The sequence below is a fragment of the Sciurus carolinensis genome, chromosome 9, assembly GCF_902686445.1.
Source record: "Sciurus carolinensis chromosome 9, mSciCar1.2, whole genome shotgun sequence".
Classification (NCBI taxonomy): domain Eukaryota; kingdom Metazoa; phylum Chordata; class Mammalia; order Rodentia; family Sciuridae; genus Sciurus; species Sciurus carolinensis.
The window spans coordinates 93,005,645-93,031,196 of NC_062221.1; the positions used below are offsets into that span (position 1 = coordinate 93,005,645).

At 33.2% G+C, this 25,552-nt stretch overlaps 1 protein-coding gene across 2 annotated transcripts in view; it reads right to left on the bottom strand.

Moving 5' to 3' along the window:
- The window catches only part of Tbc1d23 (TBC1 domain family member 23), a 61,038-nt gene that overhangs the window by 21,762 nt on the left and 13,724 nt on the right, over positions 1-25,552 (bottom strand). For both annotated transcript variants that reach the window (XM_047564490.1, XM_047564489.1), the window contains exons 2-10: positions 19,490-19,601; positions 16,279-16,384; positions 14,546-14,750; positions 8,730-8,853; positions 5,510-5,634; positions 5,374-5,420; positions 4,529-4,632; positions 3,085-3,207; positions 554-646 (exon numbers count right to left, since the gene is read on the bottom strand). In XM_047564490.1, coding sequence (XP_047420446.1) covers positions 554-646; positions 3,085-3,207; positions 4,529-4,632; positions 5,374-5,420; positions 5,510-5,634; positions 8,730-8,853; positions 14,546-14,750; positions 16,279-16,384; positions 19,490-19,601 — 1,039 coding nt within the window. The remainder of the gene's footprint in view (positions 1-553; positions 647-3,084; positions 3,208-4,528; positions 4,633-5,373; positions 5,421-5,509; positions 5,635-8,729; positions 8,854-14,545; positions 14,751-16,278; positions 16,385-19,489; positions 19,602-25,552) is intronic.

Genomic DNA, 25,552 nt, shown 5'->3' on the forward strand with positions numbered 1-25,552 from the left:
ATGATGTCAGTCTCAGTTCTACCAATGACACTACACTCTGACAAGGTTTAATTACTTACCTTATCTACTCTTTCAATTGCAATGACTCTAGAACTGTAATTATAATAACTGAGCAATTCACATGCCAAATATTAACCTTATTAAAAATGAGTTTGTTATATACATAGGTATATATGATAAAAAATGGCTTATGGAAAAACCTTTTACAAGTCTCACCCATTATAATAAGAGCTGATATTTACAGAGTACTTACCAGGTGCAAGGCACTATGCTAAATGCTCTACAGGTAATTCATAGTAGGTTTAGAATTTACTGACATAACAATGGTAAGCAACAGTAAGCCATACTTAACAGTTTTCATTTACCCTTTATGATGCTAAAAGAGTGTACTGGGTAAAAAGTAAATCTGAGACCAACATTTCTTCTAAGAGCAGAGACTTCCTTCTTAAGCAAAAAGAAACATACCCAATCTGGGACATAAATATTAACTTATGAAATAAAGAAAAAAGTTACTTCTTCTCTTATGAAAAATTTAACTAGCATTTATACTAACCAGATCTGAATCTAAATGGAAAGCAGTTGATAAATGCCCGGCATTATATTGTTCTGCAGGACGGCAATCCACCACAAAGAACCGGACTCCTTCCTAAAAGGAAAACATTCGCTGTACTGGAATTTGCCAAGAGGTTCACATTCCACAATTTAACAGTAACAAAATTACAGTAAACAAAAGGGGGGGAAAGTTTACATTAGAAAAAAAAAATCTCACACAGAATTAGAGGATTCAATTTCTGTAGACATAAAAAAATACTTTTATTCATTTTGAACAAAATTTTAAATTCTGTTTATTGTTTTTGACTCAAAAGTCTCCCAAAGGAATACTGGTTTGAGTTATAAAAGTAATTATATTGAAATTTGACTTTATAAATTTATATCACATAAATATTATGTAAACACAAATCCAGATACACTTATTTTTGCAAATAAGTTCACAAACTTATCAACAATTCAATTCACGTAAAAACTAAATATCTTTCTTGGGTATGGGGGAGGGTTCTACAAAGCTAGTTTAAACTGAAAAAGTTTATATGTATCTCTTTAACCTGAAATACATGTTTTCTTTATAATATTAGTTCTAATAAGAAAAGCATGTGATGCACATCCATGTTTATAGCAGCCCAATTCACAACAGTCAAATGATAGAACTAACCTAGCTGACCATCACCGGATGGACAGATAAGGAAAATGTGGTCTATATACACAGTGGAGTTTTATTCAATCTAAAAACAAACACGAAATTATGTCTTTTGCAGAAAAATGGATGGAACTTGAGAACATTATGCTAAGCAAAATAAGCCAAGCTCAGAAGGTCAAGTGTCGTATATTTTCTCTCATACGTGAAGCTAGAGAGGTAAAAGGAAAAGAAAGATGGAGGGATCTCATGAAAATTTACGGAAAATCTGTAGACTAGAGGAAAGGGACCAGGAAAGGAAGGGAGGAAAGGAAAAGGAGGAATATTGGGGAATGATACTGGCCACACTATATTGTCATATAGTGTGTATGTATGAATATGAACAATAAATCCCACCATTATGTGCAACTATAATGCACCAATAAAAAAAAAAGTGGAAAAAATATTTGAGATGTTTAGTTTTAAAATTCTGAACCATAGTACAATTACAACAAGAAGTCCAACTGAGATGTGAAAAAGGCCTGTCTTCCTGTATCTGTTTTTCTCTCCTGACAAACTTTGGAAATACATCCCACCTTCCAAATACAGATGCCCAAGGTTAACTGTGGCACTAAGTGATTAACAGTACATACTGAAAAATATTACTGGTCAAATTGGCTCACTGGATTTTCATTACAATTATCATGGACCAAAAGTTATCCACAAATGATCATAAATTTTCACTTGCTAGCTTTATGGCATTCAACCATGTAATTCAATTAGCTCTATAATGACCCAGAATTTAACCATTAAGTGCTAAAGTCACTCTTATACAATGCCACAATCAGTTGCTTTGCTGAAATATGAAAACGGATTTGGCAATTTATAAAAATTTGTGTCAGGAGTGACAAAAAAAATTGCTGACAATTGTAACAGCAGACAAGCTAGCAGTTTAAAAAATGATCAGCTGGACAGAAGATTCAACACACTAATTATTCAAAATACTAAGAAAGTCATATTGTTGTAGTAAATTATTTTGTGGGAATCAATGAACAAAGAGGAAGTGTGGGTTCTTTCTTTCTTTCCTTCTTTATTTCTGATGCTAGGGATTGAACCTGAGGCCTCATTCAAGTTAAGCACGTGCTCTACTCCTGAGCTATATCCCCAATCCCAGTTCCTCATATTTAAAAGGTATAGTACATTGCTGGTGGGACTAAAAATTGGTGCAACTACTCTGGAAAACAGTGTAAAGATTCCTGAAAAAACTTGGAATGGAACCACCATTTGACCCAGTTATCCCACTCCCTGGTATATACCCAAAGGACTTAACATCAACATTCTACAGTGACACAGTCACATCAGTTTATAGTAGCTCAATTCACAATAACTAAGCTATTGAACCAACCTAGATGACCTTCAAAAGATGAATGGATAAAGAAAATGTGGTATAAATACATAACGGAATATTACTCAGCCATAAAGAATAACTTTATGACATTTGCCAGTAAATGGATGGATCTGGAGACTATGATGCCAAGTGAAATTAGTCAGTTCCAGAAAGCCAAAGGTCAAATGTTCTCTCTGATATGTGCAGGCTAACCCACAATAAAGGAGAGTGGTAAGGGGAAGAATAGTATAGATTAGATAATGGAGAATAGAGGGAAGGGAGTTGGGATAGGAAAAGACAAGACAGTGGAATGAATCTGACAATTTTCCTATGTACATATATGAAAGTATCACAGTAAATCCCATCATGATATACAGGGACAAGAATGGAATCTTAACTAGAATAAGATATATTTCATGCTTGTATAATTTTATCAAAGTGAATTCTACTGTCATGTATAACTAAAAAGAACCAATAAAAAAAATAAAAGGCAGAGTAAGCTGACAAATGGATTTCCTTTACTTACCCCCTGCAGCTGATTTGCTTGAAGGATCTCTGACACTGAAATGGCCAGACAAAGAGCCTGACTCAGATCTGCATCATCATCCTTAATTCCCAACAAAGTACTACCAAAGAGATGATGATTATCCTATTCAAAGAGAAATTTTTAAACACTATCAAGAAAAATCAACATCAAAATTTCTTCCTAGTCTTATTAAACCAAGATAATATGTGAAATAATTATGTAACAAACTTGAGTCCTATGATTTTTAAAACTTATCATTATATGTTCTCAAATCTTACAGGCTAAAAGATACAAAAAGATCACAAAGTCCCTGCTAGATTCACACAGAATCAAAGACTTAAGAAAAAATGTTCTACATAGCTTTTCTATACTTTGACCCAGAGTTAAATATTAAATTTTAGGAGTAGGGGATATAGCTCAGGGGTAGAATGCTTGCCTAGCATGCGTGAGGTCCTAAGTTCAAGCCCCAGCACGGGGAAAAATTTTAATGTTTGCTCATTACTTTTCATGTCTTCATGTAATAAAAACAAGAAATCTGAGAGAAATAGCATAAATTATGTAATACAATAATGTAGTATGGTCTAATTTTCAACTACTAGTGTGGATTATTTACTATGTTTACTCTCACTGAAAAAGAGTAAGATTTCTTTTTCACCCAGTATGTTAAGCCACTATTCGATCACCTGACTTACCCAAGATTGTTGGAAATTAAATGATCTACATAAGGAAATTATTAAAATAGCTTAAATTAGTCCCTAGAATTAATATTTTAACAGATTATGCTTGAGGAAATGTTCTCAAAAGGTTAACAGTTAACTGTACCTGCCATCTGAGACACAATATACTGAACATAATTTAACCTCATTTTAGTGACATGCTGACCACTACTGGGAATTATGTGGCAGAATGCTTAAGAAAAAGAAAAAAAAAAGACATCAATAATTTCATATGCCACTGAGATCACTGACAAGCCTGTGTGCTTCTAATCTGGTGTCCTTTATTTTTTATTTTACTTTAGTTTTTTGGCCTTTTATTAAAAGCACTTATTTATTAGTCTAGGTCTCTTAAGGACTAAATGACTAACTGTTTAAAAAACAGCTCTGTATTGCTAAAGTTGTCCAAGGCTAAACTCCAGAAAAAGGCATAACTATATCTGACTCCGTCGGATTTTTGTATTACAAATTTTGAAGTCACAAAACCACTAATATAAGAAATATGTCAGTTAATTTTCTCATGGTCAGAAATAACTAATAATCTCTAGAGCAAAGGTAACATGGTTTCCACTATCTTTTTAAATCTATTTCTTCATATTTACAGTGAAAAATCCACAAAATGCTATGTAAAAAGAAAAGAATTTAGAGGATTTTTGTTGAAGTGGATACAAAATAAATAATAAGTGTACAAAATGTGAAATCAAAAGAGTAGGTCATTTCTTATCTTTTACCTTCCTGAAAGAAGCTGGTGTTTTACTGCAATAATACTGTGCCAGAGAGAAAAGGTCTTCTATATCTTCTAGATTCAAACTGGATGGAGTATTTTCCAAGAATTCTAAAATGTGATTACAGATATGGCAATATTTAATAAACTGAAAAATACAACAATTAGTAATATTCAAGTTCAAAGCTAAAGGAGCATCAACATAATAAATACTACATAAACGGAATTTCAACAGTAATGCTTTTAAAGCTGCTTGTGGAAAAATTAATTTCCCTAAAGGAGCTTAAACTGTTGATGTAATTCTATAAGTGAAGGATAGTAAGACAATTAAATCAAATTCATTAGCCTTAATTAGAATTCTCTGATTTATTCAACAAACACATATAAAATGTCAAGGCCCTTAAATATGAATAAGTCATTACTTCAACTTATATAAGAAAATAAAAATAAATCATAAAAATGTAAGATAAACATATATATAGTACCAAATACCAGGAAAAAAAGAGAAGTGACTATCTTTGTATGGGTGCTAATGTAGGGAGAACCCAACAGGAAAACCAGGTTTCACAATGGAGACTGTAAACTGAGTACTGAAAGGTACACTAACGAAGGGTTGGGGAAGGAGAGACAGGGACATTCTATTTGAATACTGAAACCAAAGAAATAGTATATGGAAAAAGACTGAAAATATATTACAGAATGAATGAGAATGACAAAATGAGGTAAAACAGTCTTTAAGATCTCTAACTAGAGAGTGCTCTAGCCTAATCTCCCAAATTTATGGATGAGGAAACAGAGTTTCAGAGAGATTAAGTGACCATAAATATTGTCTCCACATTAAATAATACTTACGAATAACTTCTTCTTTGATGTCTGACTCTTGTGTCAAAATAACTTCTCTATAAGAGGGAATCAAATGAATTTGAGTCAAATATTAACAGAGCACCCTGAGAAAAAGGGGGGGAGATCTAACCAATTTGATACTTACTTTGCATTCACAAGGATAATTAACATTAAAAAATAAATAAAAAATGGATCTGCTTGTTGTAGATATCCATCCCATATTGCTTGAGTGACTTCAATGGAACAGTAACATGCAAAAAGGCTTCCAAGCTGTAATCAGGAAATGCAATATAAGACATAAACCACTGGAGCTGAATTGTTCTTTTAAAAATACTGCAGCAAATGAATAAGTAATATTACATTGAATTATCTGCACCTGATATTTAATGTGTGCCTTAATTTTACTATATGAAATCCAAAGGCAGGACATGTATGTTCAAGGGACAATGGGCCACCTTAATAGCTGTGTGAGTTAGAGCACATCACTTAACCTCTTTAAAGCTTCCATTTCTACTTCGGCTTTTAAAAAAAGAAAACTATTATCCATCTCCTACCACTGTTATGAAAAGAGAGATAATTAATCTAGAATATCCAAAGTAATTAATGTACATTTATTTGCCTTAGCATAATAAATAGTATAATTATCTATCAAGCTCTGTAAGGGAAACTAGCAAAATTATTAATTACAGTACAGTATTTAACTTATAAAAAATAGTGAGGTTCAAACATAGAACTTAAAAGCACCTAATGTAATTTTAACAGGAATATAAATGTGATTTGTTTCCAAAGTTTATTTGTAAATCATTTCAAATAGATGAGATAAAATTCATATCATTTAGTAGATTACAGCTCTGTGGTTGTATATATCAAATAAAAAAGTTAATTTATAAGTATTTCTACAGCTCAATTGTGTTTTAAATTGCATGAATTCAGTAATATTTTTAGGTTACTAAATTTTCATTAGATTCAGAAACAATTCCATCTAAAGGATTATTTATAAAAATCTTTAATAGCTAAAGGGAGCTTATGGGAACACATATATTTAGCACATACTTTTGTGCTAGATACTAAACTACAGTCACATTCTTACTTCTAAATTCTCAAAACAGGCTTGTAAAGTAGTCATTTTTTTTCCATTTTACAGGCACTAGGTTTGGATGAAACAACTTTTCCAAACTTACAGAGCTAGTGAGTGGTAGTGTTGGGACTAGGAAAAAGGCCTAGACTCCATAGCCCACGTAATCACCATTACACTTGACCACAGGGCTTTTAAAGTACAAAATGCTAATTTGTTTTGTTGTTTGAAAAATTATTATTACAAATACAGATTAGAAGACATAAATAGAAAGAGAATAGTAATATACAGTTATCTTTAAATTCAGCTCAACTAAAACTACCATTGCATTGCTTACAATTATGGTTTCTCTTGATTTAGGAATTACTTTAAACTGCTTCCTTTTTGTGATTAAAAAAACAGTTTCATTTCACAGTATGATACTACTAGCAACAATGAACTCTTTGGGTTGGGTATGGTGGTGCATGTCTATAATCTCAGCAACTCAGGAGGCTGAGGCAGGCAGAACTTTGGGAGGATTTAATAGCAACACATGAAAACCCAGAGAAGCTACAATTTTGTAAGTATTTTACTATTTTAACTAAAGTGACAAGACATTGGCCAAGAGAGAACTAAGGAATAGACTACTGAGTGGTAGTGTTGGTTTGAGACGTAATGAGTCCAGAAGTTAAAAGAACAGATTCTCTAATTTCCATTTCCTGGTTGCTAACTCATCCCATCATCTTCTGAGACAGAAGATATTATTATTATTATTATTATTATTATTATTTCACAGATTGAGGAAATTGAAGTTCAGAAGGTTAAGCGTCATATCACATAGTTAATAGGTGGTAAAAATGGGATTCTTCCTAAAGAAGAGTTAATTAAGATATGATCGAAGAATATGCTCAACTTTTTAATAGTCTTGTTGCTTTAGAAACATCTTTAAGGTAGTAGAGCAGTTCTCAAATTGTAGTGTGAGGACCTTGGAAATTCCCAGACTCTATATTTACTGGGGAGTCTATAAGATCAAAATTATTTTCATAACAATAGTTGACTTTTATTGGCCTATTTCATAATTATTTCCTCAAAAATGAACAACAGAAGTCTCTGAGAGCTACATGACATCATGACAGATTGAATAAAGAAACAGTTATATGAATTCACCTGTCTTTGTTTTAGCCAAACAGTAAGGAGATTTGTAAAAATATAAAACACAATGCCACTACTCTAATTTTCATTTGGAAAACATAGCTGTTTTCCATTAAAAATAGGCTAGTCATTTTAATATGCAATGAATTTATCATTACTCTTAAATGAACTAACAAGTGAATATTTAAAATGCCTTAGTTTTACTTTCTCATCAACATAATCCATATAAACAATGGATCATCAATACATTTTAGCAGTATAAGAGGTCCTAAGACCAAGGTTTGAGAACCACTTGCTTCCCTTTGAAAATATCAATAACCAAGAATGGAGCACTGAATTTACTTTCACATTGTTTCACACTAACAATTTGATAATCTTAAGTAATTTTCCTTGTGACTGTTTACCAGTCCTTACATACACTATAAATAGTTTAAATACATTTAAGTTTTTTGTTTGTTTGTTTTTATATCAGGGATTGAATCCAGGGGCACTTAACCACTGAGCGACATCCTCAGCACCTCCCTTTTAAAATTTTTAATTGTAGATGGACATAATACCTTTATTTTATTTATTTATTTTTATGTGGTGCTGAGGATCGAACCCAGTGCCTCACATGTGCTAGGCAAATGCTCTACCACTGGGCTACAAGCCCAGTCCCACTCAGACCTTTTTATATTTTATTTTGAGATAGGATATTGCTGAGTTGCTGAGGCTGATTTTGACCTTGCAATGCCCCTGCCCCAGCCTCTGGAGCTGCTGGGATTACAGGCATGCACCATGCACCTAGCTAAGACATATAAGGTTTTTAATTGAACTGATGTAAATAATATGTTTACATATATTATATGCATATATTTGTGAAAATATGTATTAAATACATTGCTATTAGTATGAGTATAGATATAAATTAATACATGATATGCATTTAAACTAAATACATAGTTATATTTCTGCATATGTATAAAACAAAAACGCTAAACTTCATATCAAATAATCTGAACTAACAAAAGTAAATAGCAAAGAAAGTTATAATGAAGTGCTAATAATTTATTTGGTTTAGGTAATAATTATCTATAATTTTTCCTTGAAAAAAATACTACCTCACTATAGTTTTATATAAACTATTTTTCATTAAGTGTTCCTACTTTCACTTTATTACCCAGTTGAGTGCATAGGAGTCTGGAGTAATTTTCTTTGTATCAAGAAAAGAACAAAGCTCAGGCTCATGGTACTGGATGAGTAATCGGAAGAGATGAAATGGTCTTCCCTTCAGGGAACAATCCCTAGAAGACAAAAGATGTTTTTTGCATTAATAGGTATGAAATGATCACATCAGTAATCAGTACTGCAAGACCCACCTCCTCTCCCTAACCCCAGAATATCTGAACAACACAGCATCTGTAGCAAGCCTACCTGACAGAACCAGAGTTCAGCTGCCTGACATGACAAAACCTCAATATGCCTGACATGACAAAAGTTCACAGCAGTTCAACAGTCACTTTAGGGAGATTCTCTCCAGGTGAACCCAGGTAGCACTCAAGTGAGAGGACTATAGGAATCACTGAAATAGCACTTAGGTTATTGTGATAAAGTCAGAATCTCAAAAGGTCTGTAGTCTTGAAGAAATTTTGCCCTTGCTTCCCTAACAAGTAAAAAAGGAAACTCCTAGAGAGGTTTTAGGTAAGCTCCAACGAAGTGCATATACTCCATTAGGAATTTCCTTTAGTAATGGTGAAGTCTGAAATGACCACAGATAAACATTTCAGAATAATAAACTGAAGTCTTAGAAACTGTCAAGGCAGCCTAGGTACCAAGTGCTCAGAATGAATTACAGAAGACACCAAATATTCATCCTATTTAATAACTGTCCTTCAGGGGTTATTGTGAGAGTAAAATAGGAAAGTTGAACATGAACAATGTTTTAAAGGTTCCAAATACATATTCTACCATTTTAATTATTACAGTGCCTTTTTCAAATAAAGATCACATTCCAATGCAAGATTCTTCAAAACTAGAAATTATTTCAAAAGTAGAGATAATTACAAAGGGCCTAGAAAATGCAGTCTAGGCCATGGATTCCCTTGAGTTTGTGGTCATTATTTCAAGTAAGTATATCAGTCTAGTTTTTAAGTAGGCACCTCTGCCCAAGATCATGACACCCTGATATGACTTTTTATTGGTGGTGCTGGGGATTGAACCCTGTGCACCTTGTGCATGGCTAGGCAAGTGCTCTACCATTGAGCTACATCTCCAGCCCTCCAACCCTGATCCAAATAGTATCATCCTCTCACTCAGGTACCCAAGCATCTGAGCTCAAAGAAGACAACCCTCTTCAGCAGATCCAGATCAGGTCTGTGGACTGGGCTATCCTTCAGGAAGCACAACTGCTTCTTCCTCCCACACTCAGTATCTGACTCCAAACTCAGAAGCCTTTCCACATTAAGAAGTATTCTTAGAAAATATTTTGTGTCTAGATTTGTTAAAGACTGTCTTTACATTAGCTCATTCTAGCATTTATGTTTCTAATACCTCAAAACTTAACTGAGCCAGGCACAGCTATAATCCCAGAGGCTTGGGAGGCCAAGGCAGGAGGATCGCAAGTCCAAAGGCAGTCTCAGCAACTTAGTAAGACCCTAAACAACTCAGCAAGGCCCAGTCTCTAAAAAAATACAAAAAGGGCTGGGGATGTGGCTCACTGGTTAAGTGCCCCTGAGCTCAATTCCCAGTACCAAAAAAAAAAAAAAAAAAAAAAAAACTTAACTGAGGTTACAGTTCAGTGGTAGAGCACTTGCCTAGCATATGTGAGGCACTGGGTTCATGTCTCATCACCACATGTAAATAAATGAATAAATAAAATAAAGGTCCACTGACAACTAAACATATTTAAAAAAAAGTTTATCTTGAAAGATTTTTTTTTTTTGGTTATATGATCTTACTGAATACATGAAGAGTATTATTTTTAAATACTACAGTTAAAACCAAAAAGTACTGCAAACACATTTACTTCCACACAGTCTTATTGGTTAAAGTGTGATATTACTGTGAACCATGTGATAATTAAGTTAAACTTCATTTGAACCAGTAGGCTTCTGCCACAAATTATAAACTTTACTCCAGTTTTTGCTCTGAGATGCAATCAACTAGTCACAAGGGAATGAGGCAAGAATGTTATCTACTGAAATTAACAAAAATACTCAAATAGTTTAAAGTACAGATCATCATAATAAAAAATCAGTATTTATAGAAGCTATAGAAGCCTATCTTATTCCAAACACTGCAGTAAGCATTTTACAAAGTTATTTTATTTTATATTCACAAACAAATTATGAAATATACATCCATTTTACAGATGAGATTTAACAGGGACAAGTGACAAACCAAAGGCCAGGTAGATAAAGAGTAATAGAGCTAAGACTTAAGACACAAAAACTGAGCATTAAAATCATTACGCCATTCTGCCCCCTTCCATAAGCATAATTTATATCAACATGTGTGGCATTTCAGCAGGGGAACAGTCTCTAAAAAAGCAGACTGCAAAGAAAATGAAACAAGGTAAAAGGTTTCCTGTAAAAACGTTAATTAAATTAATGTCAGTTTTAACATTATAACATTGATAGAGAATATTTTAAAATATAATTCAGTGGATAGAGTTCTTGTCTGGCATGCAAGGGCCTGTGTTCAATTCCCAACACTATGAAAATAAAATAATTTTAAAAATTAAAAATTCTACAAGGGGGAATAAACAAAAATAATTTGTACAAACCTAAGACCCGAGTTTACTGACAGATTCTGGCATGACTCGTAACACACAACTTTTTGATACCGAAGGGAGCCCATAAGCTTTAGAGAGAAAGTTCTAGGTTGGCAATTCAGGTGTCCAGAGACAGAACTGGATTCATACTGGCAAGATTATCTCCTCCCTTAGTATGAACATTACCCTTACCATATAAATACAAAGCTAAGGTATAACAAAGAAACAGAAGTAAGGAGCATAAACTAAAGGAACAATTGCATAGCTCATGATCTCGTCTTCTGAAAAAGTCAGTCTCTGGGAGTGTTCCATTGCAATAGCATCTATTTACTTAAAAGTTACTGCAAGGCACTCTCTACTGCAAGGCACTGTGCTTGATAGATTTCTACCCATCTTACATCTGAATCTATAGTAAGGGAATCAAGTTCTTCAGGCAGAGTTCTGTAGGGCTCAGTGTTCTTTTCAGGGACCTTAATACTGACAATGGCTAGAGTACTGTGTTACAGTGAACTCATGGAAAAAGAAACTGGAGGAACCTGACAAGACAGTGTTACACAGCTCAATGTAGAAGTCCCTCTTCCTTACTCCTACGACCACTACCATCACCACTCTAGAGACGAAGCTGGGACATCATGTCCCATATTACTGCTAGCTCAGTTACACCAAGAGATGTCCATGAGAAGTACTAAAATATAGGCAATTGATAAACCCAGCATGACAGAGTAAGTTCTATAAAGGAATCTCAATTTTGGCTCTGCTATGATCTTGGCCTTGACTTTGGCATCTTTAGTTCTGTCTTCCTTATATAAAGTAGTATAACTTCAAGGTAGCATAGAGTTTCTCCATCCTGGTATGCATCATAATCACTTGGGGAGCTTTTAAAATATAACCTAAACATACTCTTCCTAGTCCATTTTCATTTGAAACTACAGGAACCATTGGCTGAATAGGCATGTTTCTGTTCTGTACGGTTGTTCTTTGGTTAGACTTTTCTCCAAAGAAAATAAATAGCCAATGAACACATGAAAAAAGGCGCAAAATCATTAACCATCAAGGAAATGCAAGTCAATAACCACAATGAGGGACTGGGTGTGTAGCTCAGTGGTGGAACACTTGTTTAGCATGTGCAAGACCCTGAGTTCAATCCCCAGCACCACAAAACAGAAACACACACACACAACAATATACTACATCACAACCAACAGAATGGCTATAATGAAAAAAGACAAACATTGACAAGGATGTGGAGAAACCTGAAATTTCCATTGTTTGTGGGAATGTAAAATGGTACAGGAACTATGGAAAAGCTGGCAATTCTTCGAAGGTTAAACAAAGTTATCATATAATCCAGCAATTCCACTCCTAGGCACATATCCCAGAGAAATAAAACTAAATATGTCTACAGAAAAACTTGTACACAAATGTTCATAGCAGCATAGTCATAATAGACAAAAAGTAAAAACAACCCAAATGTCCATCAACGGATGAACAGTAAATAAAATGTGTTATATGCATACAATGAAATATTATTTGGCAAAGTAGAAAAAAAGAAATGAACAAGTGACATGGGAACAAGGGTATGGGGATAGGAATGACAGTAGAATGAATCAGACATTATTACCCAATGTGCATATATGATTACATAACCTGTATAACTTTACACCATGTATAACCAGAAGAATGAGAAGTTATACTCCATTTATGTATGGTGTCAAAATGCATTCTGTCATGTATATCTAATTAGAAAAAATAAAAAAAATTTTTTTAAGTTATATATACTATAATATGGATGAACTTTGAAAACATGCTAAGTGGAAGTAGACATATTGTATGGTTGCATTTATATGAAATGTAAAAAAGATAGGCAGATTCACAGAAACAGAACACAGGTTAGTGGCTGCCTGGTGCCAGGTGTATTATGTGGGTGTGGAGAGCTGACTACTAAACAGGAATGGGGTTTGTTTCTGAGGTGATGAAAAAGTTCTAAAATTGACTGGTTATAGTTGCAGAACTCTGTGATTATACCAAAAACCAGTGAATTACACATATTAGAAGGTGAATTTTATGGTATGTGAATGATATAAAGTTGTTATTCAAAATAAGAAAAAGTTCTTCAGTTGATTTTAATACACAACCAAGATGGAGAACCACATCAGTAAAGAAAATGATGTCCATTCAAACTCGGATTCAAATCCTAACTGTCATACATCCGAAATGTAATCCTGAAAAAGAAATTCTCTCTCTCTTTGCTTCAGTTTCTACAGTCATAAATCAGATACTTACCTTATAGCAGTCACTGTTTAAATCAGAAAAAAATGTAAGACACTCCTAGAATAGTGTGCTAACACATAGAAGGTAACAAAAAATGGTAGTCAGTTAACTATCCAGGACCAGAATAGCAGTTCTTCACTGTGGCAACACATTGGAATTAACTGGGAAGCTCTAAACAAACAATGACGTCTGAGTCCCATCACCAAGAGATTTTAATTTAATTAATTAGGTATGCAAATAGGCAGTAGAATTTTTATCAGTACTCCCATTACTCTAATGTGCTCCCAAAGTTATGTAGCCAAGGCAGTGGTCTAGATTATATGTAAAGTTTCTTTTTGCTCTATAATTCTGACTATCTGATTCATAGTATTGGGAACTATTCTTTTTGACTTCATCAATGCCCCACTACCGTAATTCCAACCATGACCATCTATCTACACATTGGTTTGGTCTCAATATCTCAAGTCCAAGGAAACCAGCCCTATCTCCAGAGTGAGTTAGGTTACCCCCATATACATTCCCATAGCATTCTATATTTCAACTTCCTAGCACTCAGCACATTATAATTTACTTGTTCAATATCTAGTTCTAGGACTAAAATTTCTAGGACATAGAACTGTAATTCTAACTATAACCTCACATAAGTATATTCCAAAAATATTGCTTTTATCTTAGACACAATAATGTTATTTTTATTTCTGAGGTGAAGTAATTAAAATAGAGATAACATCAAATAAACTTGAAAAGTTATACTACAGATATAAACCTCAGAAGCACAAATTCTTAACTACAGAATCCTTTCAAATAAGTTTATAACAACAAAAATAAAGTCAAATTAACAATTACAGTTCAAATTACTTGAATCTTTATCATAAAAGTAAATCCGACATTTTTAGTTCAAAGCTAACTAACTAGACATTTATTGATTTTTAAAACCATAAATCATATTTTACCTGGGGATGTACTTATTCATGATAGCATAAAAGCAGTTGTATAAATCGCTGCGTGGCAGTTGAAGATGCACCAGTGGTTTCAGTAGATGTATCCAGCTAAGGGATGTGCTATATTTAATATTCCGTGATTTACAATAAAAGGTAATTACAGATTCAATATCCAGAAGTAACTGCGCTGCCTTTTCCTCTGGCACTGAAAGCTGGTCTAGAAAATAAGTGCCAAAACAAAGTTACCAAGGTCCTGTTAGAGGCTGGGTGGCTGGATACACCATTTGTTCACAAACACACAGTATTATGAGAGGCAATTTAGGACATGACAGAGGCAAAGTAAAATTACATCAAAGTACTGTTCCTCATACTTAATAACCATTGGTTCATGGATCTAAATTCCAAGGGGGGAAAAAAAACCAGGCAAAGTTCTTATAATCTTTTAACCTTAAAGCAAGACAGTTATTCAAAGAAAAAAAAAAAATCAAGAGAAATAATTAGTTTCACTTTTGTATTTTCTTATCTAGGGAAAAGGAAGACTTCTGTATATAATTTACTTGCCATTAGTACTTACTAACACTTGACTTAGGTTTAGGTTAAACATAAGAATGGCCAATCGGAACCAGGCATGGTGGCACACATTATAATCCCAGCAGCTCAGGAGGTTAAGGCAAGAAGATTGAAAGTTCAAAGTCAGCCTCAGCAACTGAGCAAGGACCTAAGCAATTCAGTGAGACTCTGTCTCCAAATAAAATATATTTTTTAAAAAGGGGCTGGGGATACCTGGTACCAAAAAAAAAAGAATGGCCAATCTTCTGAAGTACAGTGACAGGCAAAAATAGGTATAACTCATATTGCACAAAACAAAAAAGTGTCTTCCAGACAACGAATTATCATCTAACCCACAACGAGCAGCTGCCACTATAACTCTGGCAAGAGGAGAGAAAGGCATTCATTCCCCTCCACCAAATTCCCTTTATTTTTGTCTGTTTTGTATGTTTATACTCAAACATGTACAAACATAAAACTGCCTATAAACTCCTTATACTGAAAGTTCCAACACAGAACAAGCACAAATACTAATTCAAATTAAATGTGAACAAATCTTTAACAGAATCAATAATATCAAAGTCATCTCATTAATATGATACATAATGTGCTGCCCTCAAATCTTTCATCTAAATTCCCTTTCTTTTGCATACAGCACCAATGACATTTCTGTATAGTTAGTACACAGAGCCTATTTAACGAGTAAGTTAACTAAAATGTAATGGAAAGAGAATGAAAGATTCTAGTGGACTATAGATGAATTAGAAGAGAGAAAAATAAACTAAATTAACTTAATCTATATTGTGAATTAAATAGGTCCTGTGGGGTGACTGGAAAACTATTCACCCATAATTTATAACAGTCTTTCTATAGTAGATCATGATCTATGATTTATAGACAAACTTTTAAAACAGTCCCTTTAATTTGAGGACTATATACAATCATACAGATCTTTAATTATACAAAAACCAAGTTTGAAACTGCAACATAACTATAAGTGTACATGAAAAATAAAATATTATGCAAAAGAAACAGTAAAAAGTAGGCTCTCTTTCTTAAAATTATTAAACAATATTTCGTAAGAATTTCAAAAGAAAAAGTCTAAAACTATTTACAAGACCTTTACAAGTGTAACATATCCCATACTATAATGAGATAAAAAATTTTTGCTATTTGAAAACAATCATTACACTTACCAATAAACTCTAGGCAATCTTTATGAATAGTGTTCTGTTCTGGCAGGTCTAAAATACCATCCCATGATGCCAAACTATCACCTTTTCCTGCAACATTCAAAGCAATCTGGAAAAAAGATTTTAAAAAGCAACAACATAGCTTCATATGTTATGAAAACATGCTATAATCATGAAAAGTCCTGAATTTAGAAATAGTAACAAAGACTAAAAAATAAAGTTTCTGAACCCTTAGTCACATCACAACAAACCAACCATTATTTTAAATCCTCCTACCTTAGATTTTACTACTTGATGTTGAGTCAGTAAATAGCATGAATTACACACAATAAATATTTACATATGAAACTATTTAAACAATCGTCTTTGTACTTTTTTTTTTTCTTAAAGGTAAAAACAAGAAAATGTAGCGCAGTGACTGAGTGGCACCGAATTCAATCCCTGGTACCCCATCCACCCAAAATAAGAGAGAATGTAATATTGGCAAGAAAAAGTACATCTGTGCAATGCACAATAAAAATTATACAGAACAGCTGAGCGCAAAGGCAGAAGTCTGTAATCCCAGGGGATCAGAAGGCTGAGGCAGGAGGATTTTGAGTTCAAAGTCAGTCTCAGCAACTTAGTGAAGCCCCAAGCAACTTAGCAAGACCCTGTCTCTAAATAAAATATAGGGGCTGGGGAGATAGCTCAGTTGGTAGAGTGCTTGCCTTGCATGCACAAGGCCCTGGGTTCAATCTCCAGCATCACAAAAAACAAAACAAACAAATAAAATATAAAAAGGGGCTGGGGATGTGGCTCAGTGGTTAAGTGCCCCAGGGTTCAATCGCCTTTCAGACTTTCATATTAAAGTATTTAAATACTTTTAAAACAAAAGGATTCAAACAGAGAAACAACATGTATCCCATTTGTTTACAATAAAAAAACAAACAAACAAAAAAAACAAAACAAAAAGATTTGTTTTAAAATAATTCAGCAGGAGGTTCCTCAAAACACCAGGAATGGAACCACCATATGACCCAGTTATACCACTCCTCAATATTTGTCCTAAAGAATTAAAATCACCATACTATAGTGAAACCTGCATACCCATGTTTATAGCAGCACAATTCACAATAGCCAAATCATGGAACCTGACTAGACCATTCATTCATTGAATGAATGCATTTTTTTAAATGTGGTATATATACATAATGAAGTGTTCAGTCATTAAGAAGAATGAAATTATGCCATTTGCAGGAAAATGGATAGAATTTGAGAGCATTATGTTAAACAAAACTCAAAGTCAAGAGTCATTGTTTTCTCTTGTATGTGGAAGCTAGAGAGGAAAAAGGAAAAAAAAGTTGGGGGATCTCTTGTGAAAATCAAAGGGAGATTAGTAGAGAAGAAGGAACCATGGGGAGAAAGGTGGGTCAAGAAAGGGAAAATTATGGGGAACAATACTGACCAAATTATATTGTTATATCATATGCATATATGAATATGTGACGATGAATCACAGGATTACGTGTAGTTATAATGCACCAATTAAAAAATGAGCAAAAATAATCCAGTGGATGGGATGGGGAGGAAAGAATGGAGGTACTAATCAAATAGGCCAAATATTTATTTTTTTTAACTTTTTTTTTGTAGGTAGACAATACCTTTATTTTATTTTTATGTGTTACTGAGGATCAAACCCAGGGTTTCAAGCATGCTAGGCAAGCCCGATACCACTGAGCCACAACCCCAGCTCCAGGCCAAATATTTATAACGGTGAAAGTTGGATTATGAGTACATGGGGGTTCATTATACATGTCTTCATACTTTCGAATGTGTCTATATTTCTATAATAAAACATTCAGAATGCTATGTATTTAAAATTCCATATGTGTTTAAGTATATATATGCACAGGAGAAATAAAGAAAAAGGTGTAAACTTAGATGTTATTACATGTTTTACCTGTAAGTAGTAGATAAAAGATGATTTTTATTTTATCTATTGTGCATATTATTATGGTTTAGATATTAGGTGTGCCCCAAAAGCTCACGTGTAAGACAATACAAGAAGTCAGAGATGAAATGATTGGTTTATGCATCTCAACCTATTCAATACATTAATAACCTGATAGAGGTTAACTGAGTGATAACTGTAGGCAGGTAGGGTGTGGGTGAAGTAGGAGGGTCATTGGGAGCATGCCTTTGGGGTATATAATTAGTCTGTGGTGAAGGGAGTCTCTCTCTCTGCTTCTTGGTGCCATGTCCCCAGCTGCCTTCCCTCCTCCACAGTCCTCCACCATGATGTTCTGCTTCAACTAGGACATAGAGCAATGGAATCAGCTATCTAAGGACTACAGACCTCTGAAACTGTGAGGGACAAACTTTTCCTCCTCTGCAACTGTTCTTGTCAGATCTTTAGGCCACAGTGGCAAAAAAAAAAAAAAAAAAAGCTGACTAAAACTGTTTTTACAAATATATATCAAAATATTAATTCAGAAATTGAAATAATTTAGAAATTAAATAATAATACATATGCACTGGGTATCAACTGAAAAGCAAAGAAAACTCTATAACTCAATAACGGGAGGCATATTTCCTTTTTTTTAACAGAACAGTTTGGATCATTCCATTTAAGCTGTCATATTTCCTATTTTATTCTTCAGTTGTATCTCCCCATTTAATCAGTATTCATACATACCATTTCTAAAAATTCCTTCTAAAAAAACCTTCTAAAACCTAAATCACTATTATTTTTTAAAAAGCAAACATTATAGAAACACATTTTCGTAAGTTGCTCTATTTAATAAATCAGTTTTTCTAGAGACAGCCTACTCGAAGTAATGAAGTCTTTTCAGATAGACTTTATTTTTTTCAAAAAAAAATTTTTGTTGTTGTTGCTATTGTAGTGGTGGTACTGGGGACTGCATCCAGAAACATCCTACCTCTAATCTACATTTCCAATCTTTTTTTCTCTTCTTCTTCTATTTCTTTAATCAGGGTCTCACCAGGTTGCCAAGACTGGCCTCAAATTTATAATCCTCCTGCCACAGCCTGGGATTACACGAATGTGCCACCACACCTGGCTTGAAAATAATTTTTTAAAAATATTATTTTTAAGAGCTAGAGATAAAATTCAGTGATGGAACATTATGCATGAGGCCCTGGGTTTGATCAATAGCACTGCAAAAAAAAATTATTTTTAAGTAATTACATTTAATTCATTTTAGTTTCCAATTACCTTCCAGACTTTGGCCCTCAGTTCAGCAGGCAATGGTCTCCCCTGAATTATATTTCTCAAAGTTTCAAGATCACAACCTCCTGCTTCCAGAGCTTCTTCAAGATCCTTTTGCCTAAGAAACAAATCCTATTTATTAAGATAAATTTTAATTCATATTTGTTTTTCATATTCAATATTCATTTATAAACACGGCCTATTAAAGAAAAAAATATTCTCAGCAGCCAAACTGTAATGTCAAGGCATACATAGTATTCACACATTCTGTTTTCCTGAAGATGAATTTTAGATTTTATACAGTCAACCTGCTTTTATTTTGCACTAGCAAGTTTAGTTATCTGTGTTACCAGATTAGAGAAATTTTTAAACAGAAGATGGTGCAAGGAGGTTCACAGCATTGTGAAATCACAGTAATAATTGTACTAGTAATACCTACTACTTACTACTAATAAAGGTAGAAGTTATGACTAATGCTTGATAAAGCATTCACTATATACCAAGGATGACTCTCAACATTTTATGTGTCCTTTTTTAATTTTTATGTGTCCTTTTTAAATTTTTAAAAAAAATTTTTCACTATGAGGTAGGATACATGATTGGCCCATTACAAATGAAAAATTTGAAGCACAGAGGGGTTATAAACCTTTATAAGAAAATGAAGTAATCATTCTATGATATAAAAAAAATCACTATTCTTTCAAGTGTTTAAGGTATTACGGTTATAGTCATATGTCTAATTAGTAGTGGAGCCAGGATTTAAATTTTAATCATCAGGTTCCTAAACTCATGCTTTTAACATTTTGCTATGTAGCGGTAAAGAGAAAACAAAATCTGCCAAGAATTAAAAGCACTGCAATCAGAGATACTTCATAACTACATTGTTCATAACAATATAGTTGTTCATAACAATATGGTTCATAACCATACTGATATCATTACTTGAACAGTGCCTGACCTACAATAAGTACTCAATAAATATTAAAGGAACAAAATGGGCTCTACTGGTACACATTAAAGCAAAACAAGGGCAGGGTTGTAGCTCAGTGGTGAAGTGCTTGCCTAAGCAAGGGTGAGGCACTAGGTTCCATCCTCAGCACCACATAAAAATAAATAAAAATAAAATAAAGGTATTGTGTTCGTTAAAAAAAATAAATAAAGCAAAACAAGAAAACTGCATTGTCCTGTAAATTGTGAATTAAATGTCAAGTGATTACATTCAGCCTACTATATTTAAGGAGAAAAGAATGAAATCAGTTTTATTTTCATTTGTACATAGTTACAATAATTTTTTAAAAACTTTCACACAGGTATGAATTATTATTTTTTAGTTAGAAAATAACCAGTTAAATTAATTCCCTAGGCATTATCAAAAGCTGGGGTTTCAGTCATTGTTTATTATACATTATATGTTAAAAATCCGTACAAATTTTTTAAATTTCAAAACTCATCCAGATGATTTCTATCAATCTCTGAAGCAGCCTAAAAGGCAGATTATACCACTGAGATCAGGAATTCAGAATTTTCTCATTTTTGTGGTTTAAAGAAAATAAATCACTCCCATTAGTCATTCTCTCAATAATAAAAACCTCACCTATTGATAAGATTCTAAGAATATTAATATATATTAATAGAATATTAAATTTTATAAAGTGTTGCTCTCTCAAGGAATTAAATGAAAATGTTACAACTTGGGATCATAATTTAGAGAAAAGCACTGATAGAATGTGAAAGGTTCTTTAACAAAGCTACTATAAATTCATGAACAAGGTAACTAGTAATGACACAAAAAAACATTTTGGTTGTTATATGATCATCAAAACACTGGAAGGAAAAGGAAGGGAAAGAGATTTCAAGTCTACTGAAAGTGCAAGTCTGTTGAAAGTGCAGGTCTACAGTTGGTTGATAAAGACCAGAATTTGGGATGTTAGTGAAAATGTACAAGACAGCCTGCTTGGACAAGCCAGATATGCTGGCACATTCCTGCAATCCAGGAGACTTAGGAGGTTGAGGAAGGAGGATCATAAGTGCCAGGTTAGCCTGAGCAACTTAGTACTTTGTCTCAACATGGAAAAAAAGGGGTGGGGGAGGTGCTGAGGATATAGCACAGTGGTAAAGTGTCCCTGGGTTCAATCTTCGATACTGGAAAAAAAAAAGAAAAATTGAAGGACAGTTTTTAACTGTGAAACAAAGAAAAAATTAATGGCATCTTTGGTGAACAAATACCATATATTTAAGTGTAAATGAAATATGTAAATGAAAAGAGGAACTGAAAATACCACTTAATGACATGAAAATCTTTTACCAAATAAATGAACTAGAATGTTTCCATTTTTCAGTACAAAAACCTTATTTTCTTTTTGAATACTTTCAATCTCTTACTATTTCAGACAACGAAACTAGTATTTAGGGGCAAAATGCTCAATCCTGGAAGCTACTTTTTAAATCACAAAAATGTACAATTACATCTCTGTTCATACAGCTGTTGCTGGATTCTGTGATGCTGTTCCCAGGAAAACACAACTGTTGTCTCCATAAATATAACCAAGGGCAAGAACTGTGAGGACCAGAAAATGCTACACTGTAAGCAATAAAAGACACTTCTGACAAACCTAAATAATTAAAGAATAACATTATCTTCTGAACAAGGCAAGGTTCAGTTTTAAGACCTTCGACATTATGTTTTTATTTATTCTCATTAGTTGTACATGACAGAATGCATTTTGACACATCATACATAAATGGAGTTTAACTTCTCATTTGTCTGGCTGTACTTGATGCAGAGTTACACAAGTCAGGTAATCATATATGCGCATAGGGTAAGAATGCCTGATTCATTCTACTATCATTCCTACCCCCATACTCCTTCCCCTACTATCACTCCCCTCTGTCTAGTACAAAATACCACTATTCTCCCCTCATTCACTTATTGTGAAGTAGCACCTGCACATCAGAGAAAACATTAGGCCTTTGGTTCTTTGGAATTGGCTTATTTCACTTAGCATAATGTTCTCCAGTTCCATCCACTTACTGGCAAATGCCATAATTTCATTCTTCTTTAAGGCTGAGTAATATTACACTGTGTATATGTACCACAGTTTCTTCATCCATTCATCTGTTGAAGGACCTTCAACATCGTGCATATGTTTGTAAAAGTAGTTAAGAGCTAAAAATTATGAGGTTTAGTAATTCACAGAGGGTTGGGGTTGTGGCTCAGCAGTACAGTGCTCACCTAGCATGCATGAGGCCCCTGGGTTTGATCCTCAGAACCACATAAAAATAAAATAAAGATATTGTGTCCATCTACAACTAAAACAAAATATTTAAAAATAATAGTAATAATTCATCGAAAGATACAGCAGATACAAACTCTAGCATTTAGCCCTCAAACAGAACAAGTTCCAACTTGAACAAGAAATACATGCAATTCTAAGGTATAAAAGCAAAATGCATTTCTGGTGGAATATGAATAGGTGGATTTTAGTATTTTCAGAGTCTCTGATTATAAGCTAAAGGTTGGTACAATTGTACCAGACATTCAAACAAAGTCTTAAAATAGAAAAGTATAGGTCTTATTCATTCAATCTAGTAACTATGAAAAATAAGTAATGGTTTCCTTTGCTCAGACAGTTCAGGACAGGGCACATCCAAAGCTTTGCATTAGAATAAACTCACCTCCCTCCTGGCTCTATGACTTGAAACTGTTAACATTTGTCAATAAAGGTGACAGGTTATGTCGCTGATCTATTAATGACATGTTTTCAAAACCTAAATAAAATATAATGGGATTTCCCTCATCTCATGTTTTATGGCAAAATAACCTAATCTAACCAAACACTAAACACTAAAATAACCTAATCTAACCAAAGTTGCTTTAGGATTATAGCTAGGCAAACAATGTGACTAGACTTATATGGAATTAGTTAATGTTTATATTTAAGCTAGTAACTAAATTAGATTTCTCTTCCTCAGTCAAATGGTGAGTAAATTCTAACATATGGAGCATTTATACAATGTTAAGTGAGAAAAAAAGCATGAAATTTCAAGCACTACCAAATTTAATATGCATTTCCAAATGCTTCTAGGATTAACAAATTAAATCAGAAAGTTCATAGTTATTTTTTGAATAAATGAAACCCTGAATCATATTAAAAACTGTGATTTTTAAAAACTGGAGCCAGGCATGGTGACCAGTGACCAGGAGGCTGAGGCAGGAGGATCACAAGTTTGAGGTCAAACAACAACTTAGTGAGGCCCTAAGCACCTCAGTGAGACCCTGTCTCAAAATAAAAACAAAAAGAGGCTGCAGATGTAGCTCAGTGGTAAAGTACCCCTGGGTTCAATCCCCAGCAACAAAAACAAAAAAACAAAGAAAACTGGATTACGCATGTTGTATTCCTAAAATTACAAATTTTAAAAAGTTACAGAAAATCTCCCTAGGAAAAACAACTATAAAGTTTTTTTCTAAATCATTTTCCTCTTAATGGTATTCTAAAACATCTTTTCTCCATAATCTTGAAATTCATATAAATTGCTTATTTGTATATAAGATGAAAACAAGACACTATGTACTTTATAGGATTAATTAATGCTTAAATAAATTTCTGAACACAAAACATTCAGTGCAGCACTTGACCACATAATTCTTCCAACCATGAATATTATTACTCTTGTTATTACTAAACAATAGCCAACTTTTAAAACTCATTTTTATCAATCATTCTAGAGAATTCAATGTATAATATGAAATAGAAAACCAAATGTAATCCCACAACCATAAGATAAATACTGTTAATATTCTGCAAATTATTTTTTTAGTTCTTCATATCTGTGTGTGTGTGCATACACAGACACATGTATAACTTAATAATAGTGAAAATACAGTTTTAAACACTTCAGTTTTCACTTTTATCCAACAAAACAAAAACAAAATCATCAAAGGCACTACTCAGAGAAACAAAATGGGAAGAAGACTTTCACTTCTCACAAGACATGAAAATATACCTTGAGTACATTTATTTATTATATTTGAATGAACTGAGTAATTTAAATATTGATGGATTTCTTATAAACATTTATACCCTTTCCCCCAGCAGTAACTGAGAATAAGTAAAATGATTTAGCTACAACCATGTTCAAAGCAGTATTTTTAACCACAAAAAACTACAATGTGGCTACCTAAAAAAAAAAAAACGACTTTCAATCAGATGGGTATTCTAGCAATAAATTGAAATACTGAGAAACGAGACATGGAAAGAAGTTTATTAAAGACATATATAAAACAAAATCAGTTTTTAAATTAATGTACAAACATATATGTCTATATGTCTAACAGAAAAAGTACACTATTCCCACTCTTTCCCACACACAGTAGGAAGGAAATTTTAAAAGCATTTATTTATAGTGGTATCTTTACATGAGAGTTTTGTCTTTTAGTAGCTGGCAGAGGCATTTATCTGTATTTTCTAAAATGAGCAAATATAATACATTTTTAAAGAGTAAGAATAAATTTGCAAGTAATAAGAATTCTCACCTCAAATATGTATTTCTTTCTTTAGAGCATTAAGTAACTAGAACTTAGGAAAGGATACTATAGACATATTAAGATATTAAGGATACTATACACATATAGGATATTATAAACATTAAGGATACAATATATATGTTATTAAGAAAGAGACAATGTATTATTTTATATATTTCAATTTTAGTTCTCCAATTATGAATATTAAAAGTGTAAACAAGATAAACAAGTTCAATTAATAGCTAACAACAAGCTATCTTCTAAATGTTTACATACAAGATGAATACAGAAGTTTAAAAATGTACGAGTATTTGATTCACTTTGTTAGCAAAGAAAACTAATTCTGGGGAGAAGGTAAGGTCTCTGTGTCTGGAGTTAAAGGTAAAAGGTGAAAGGGTGGCAGGGAGTGGTTAGAAGACCTCTCGCCAGGCTTCACTTTGTACTGTGGCCTAAGACCTCAGGCAGTCTTGACATATTCTCAACTTCTCTCTTTTTTTTTTTTTTTTAAGTTTTTTTTTTTTGCAGTGCTGGGGATTGAACTCAGG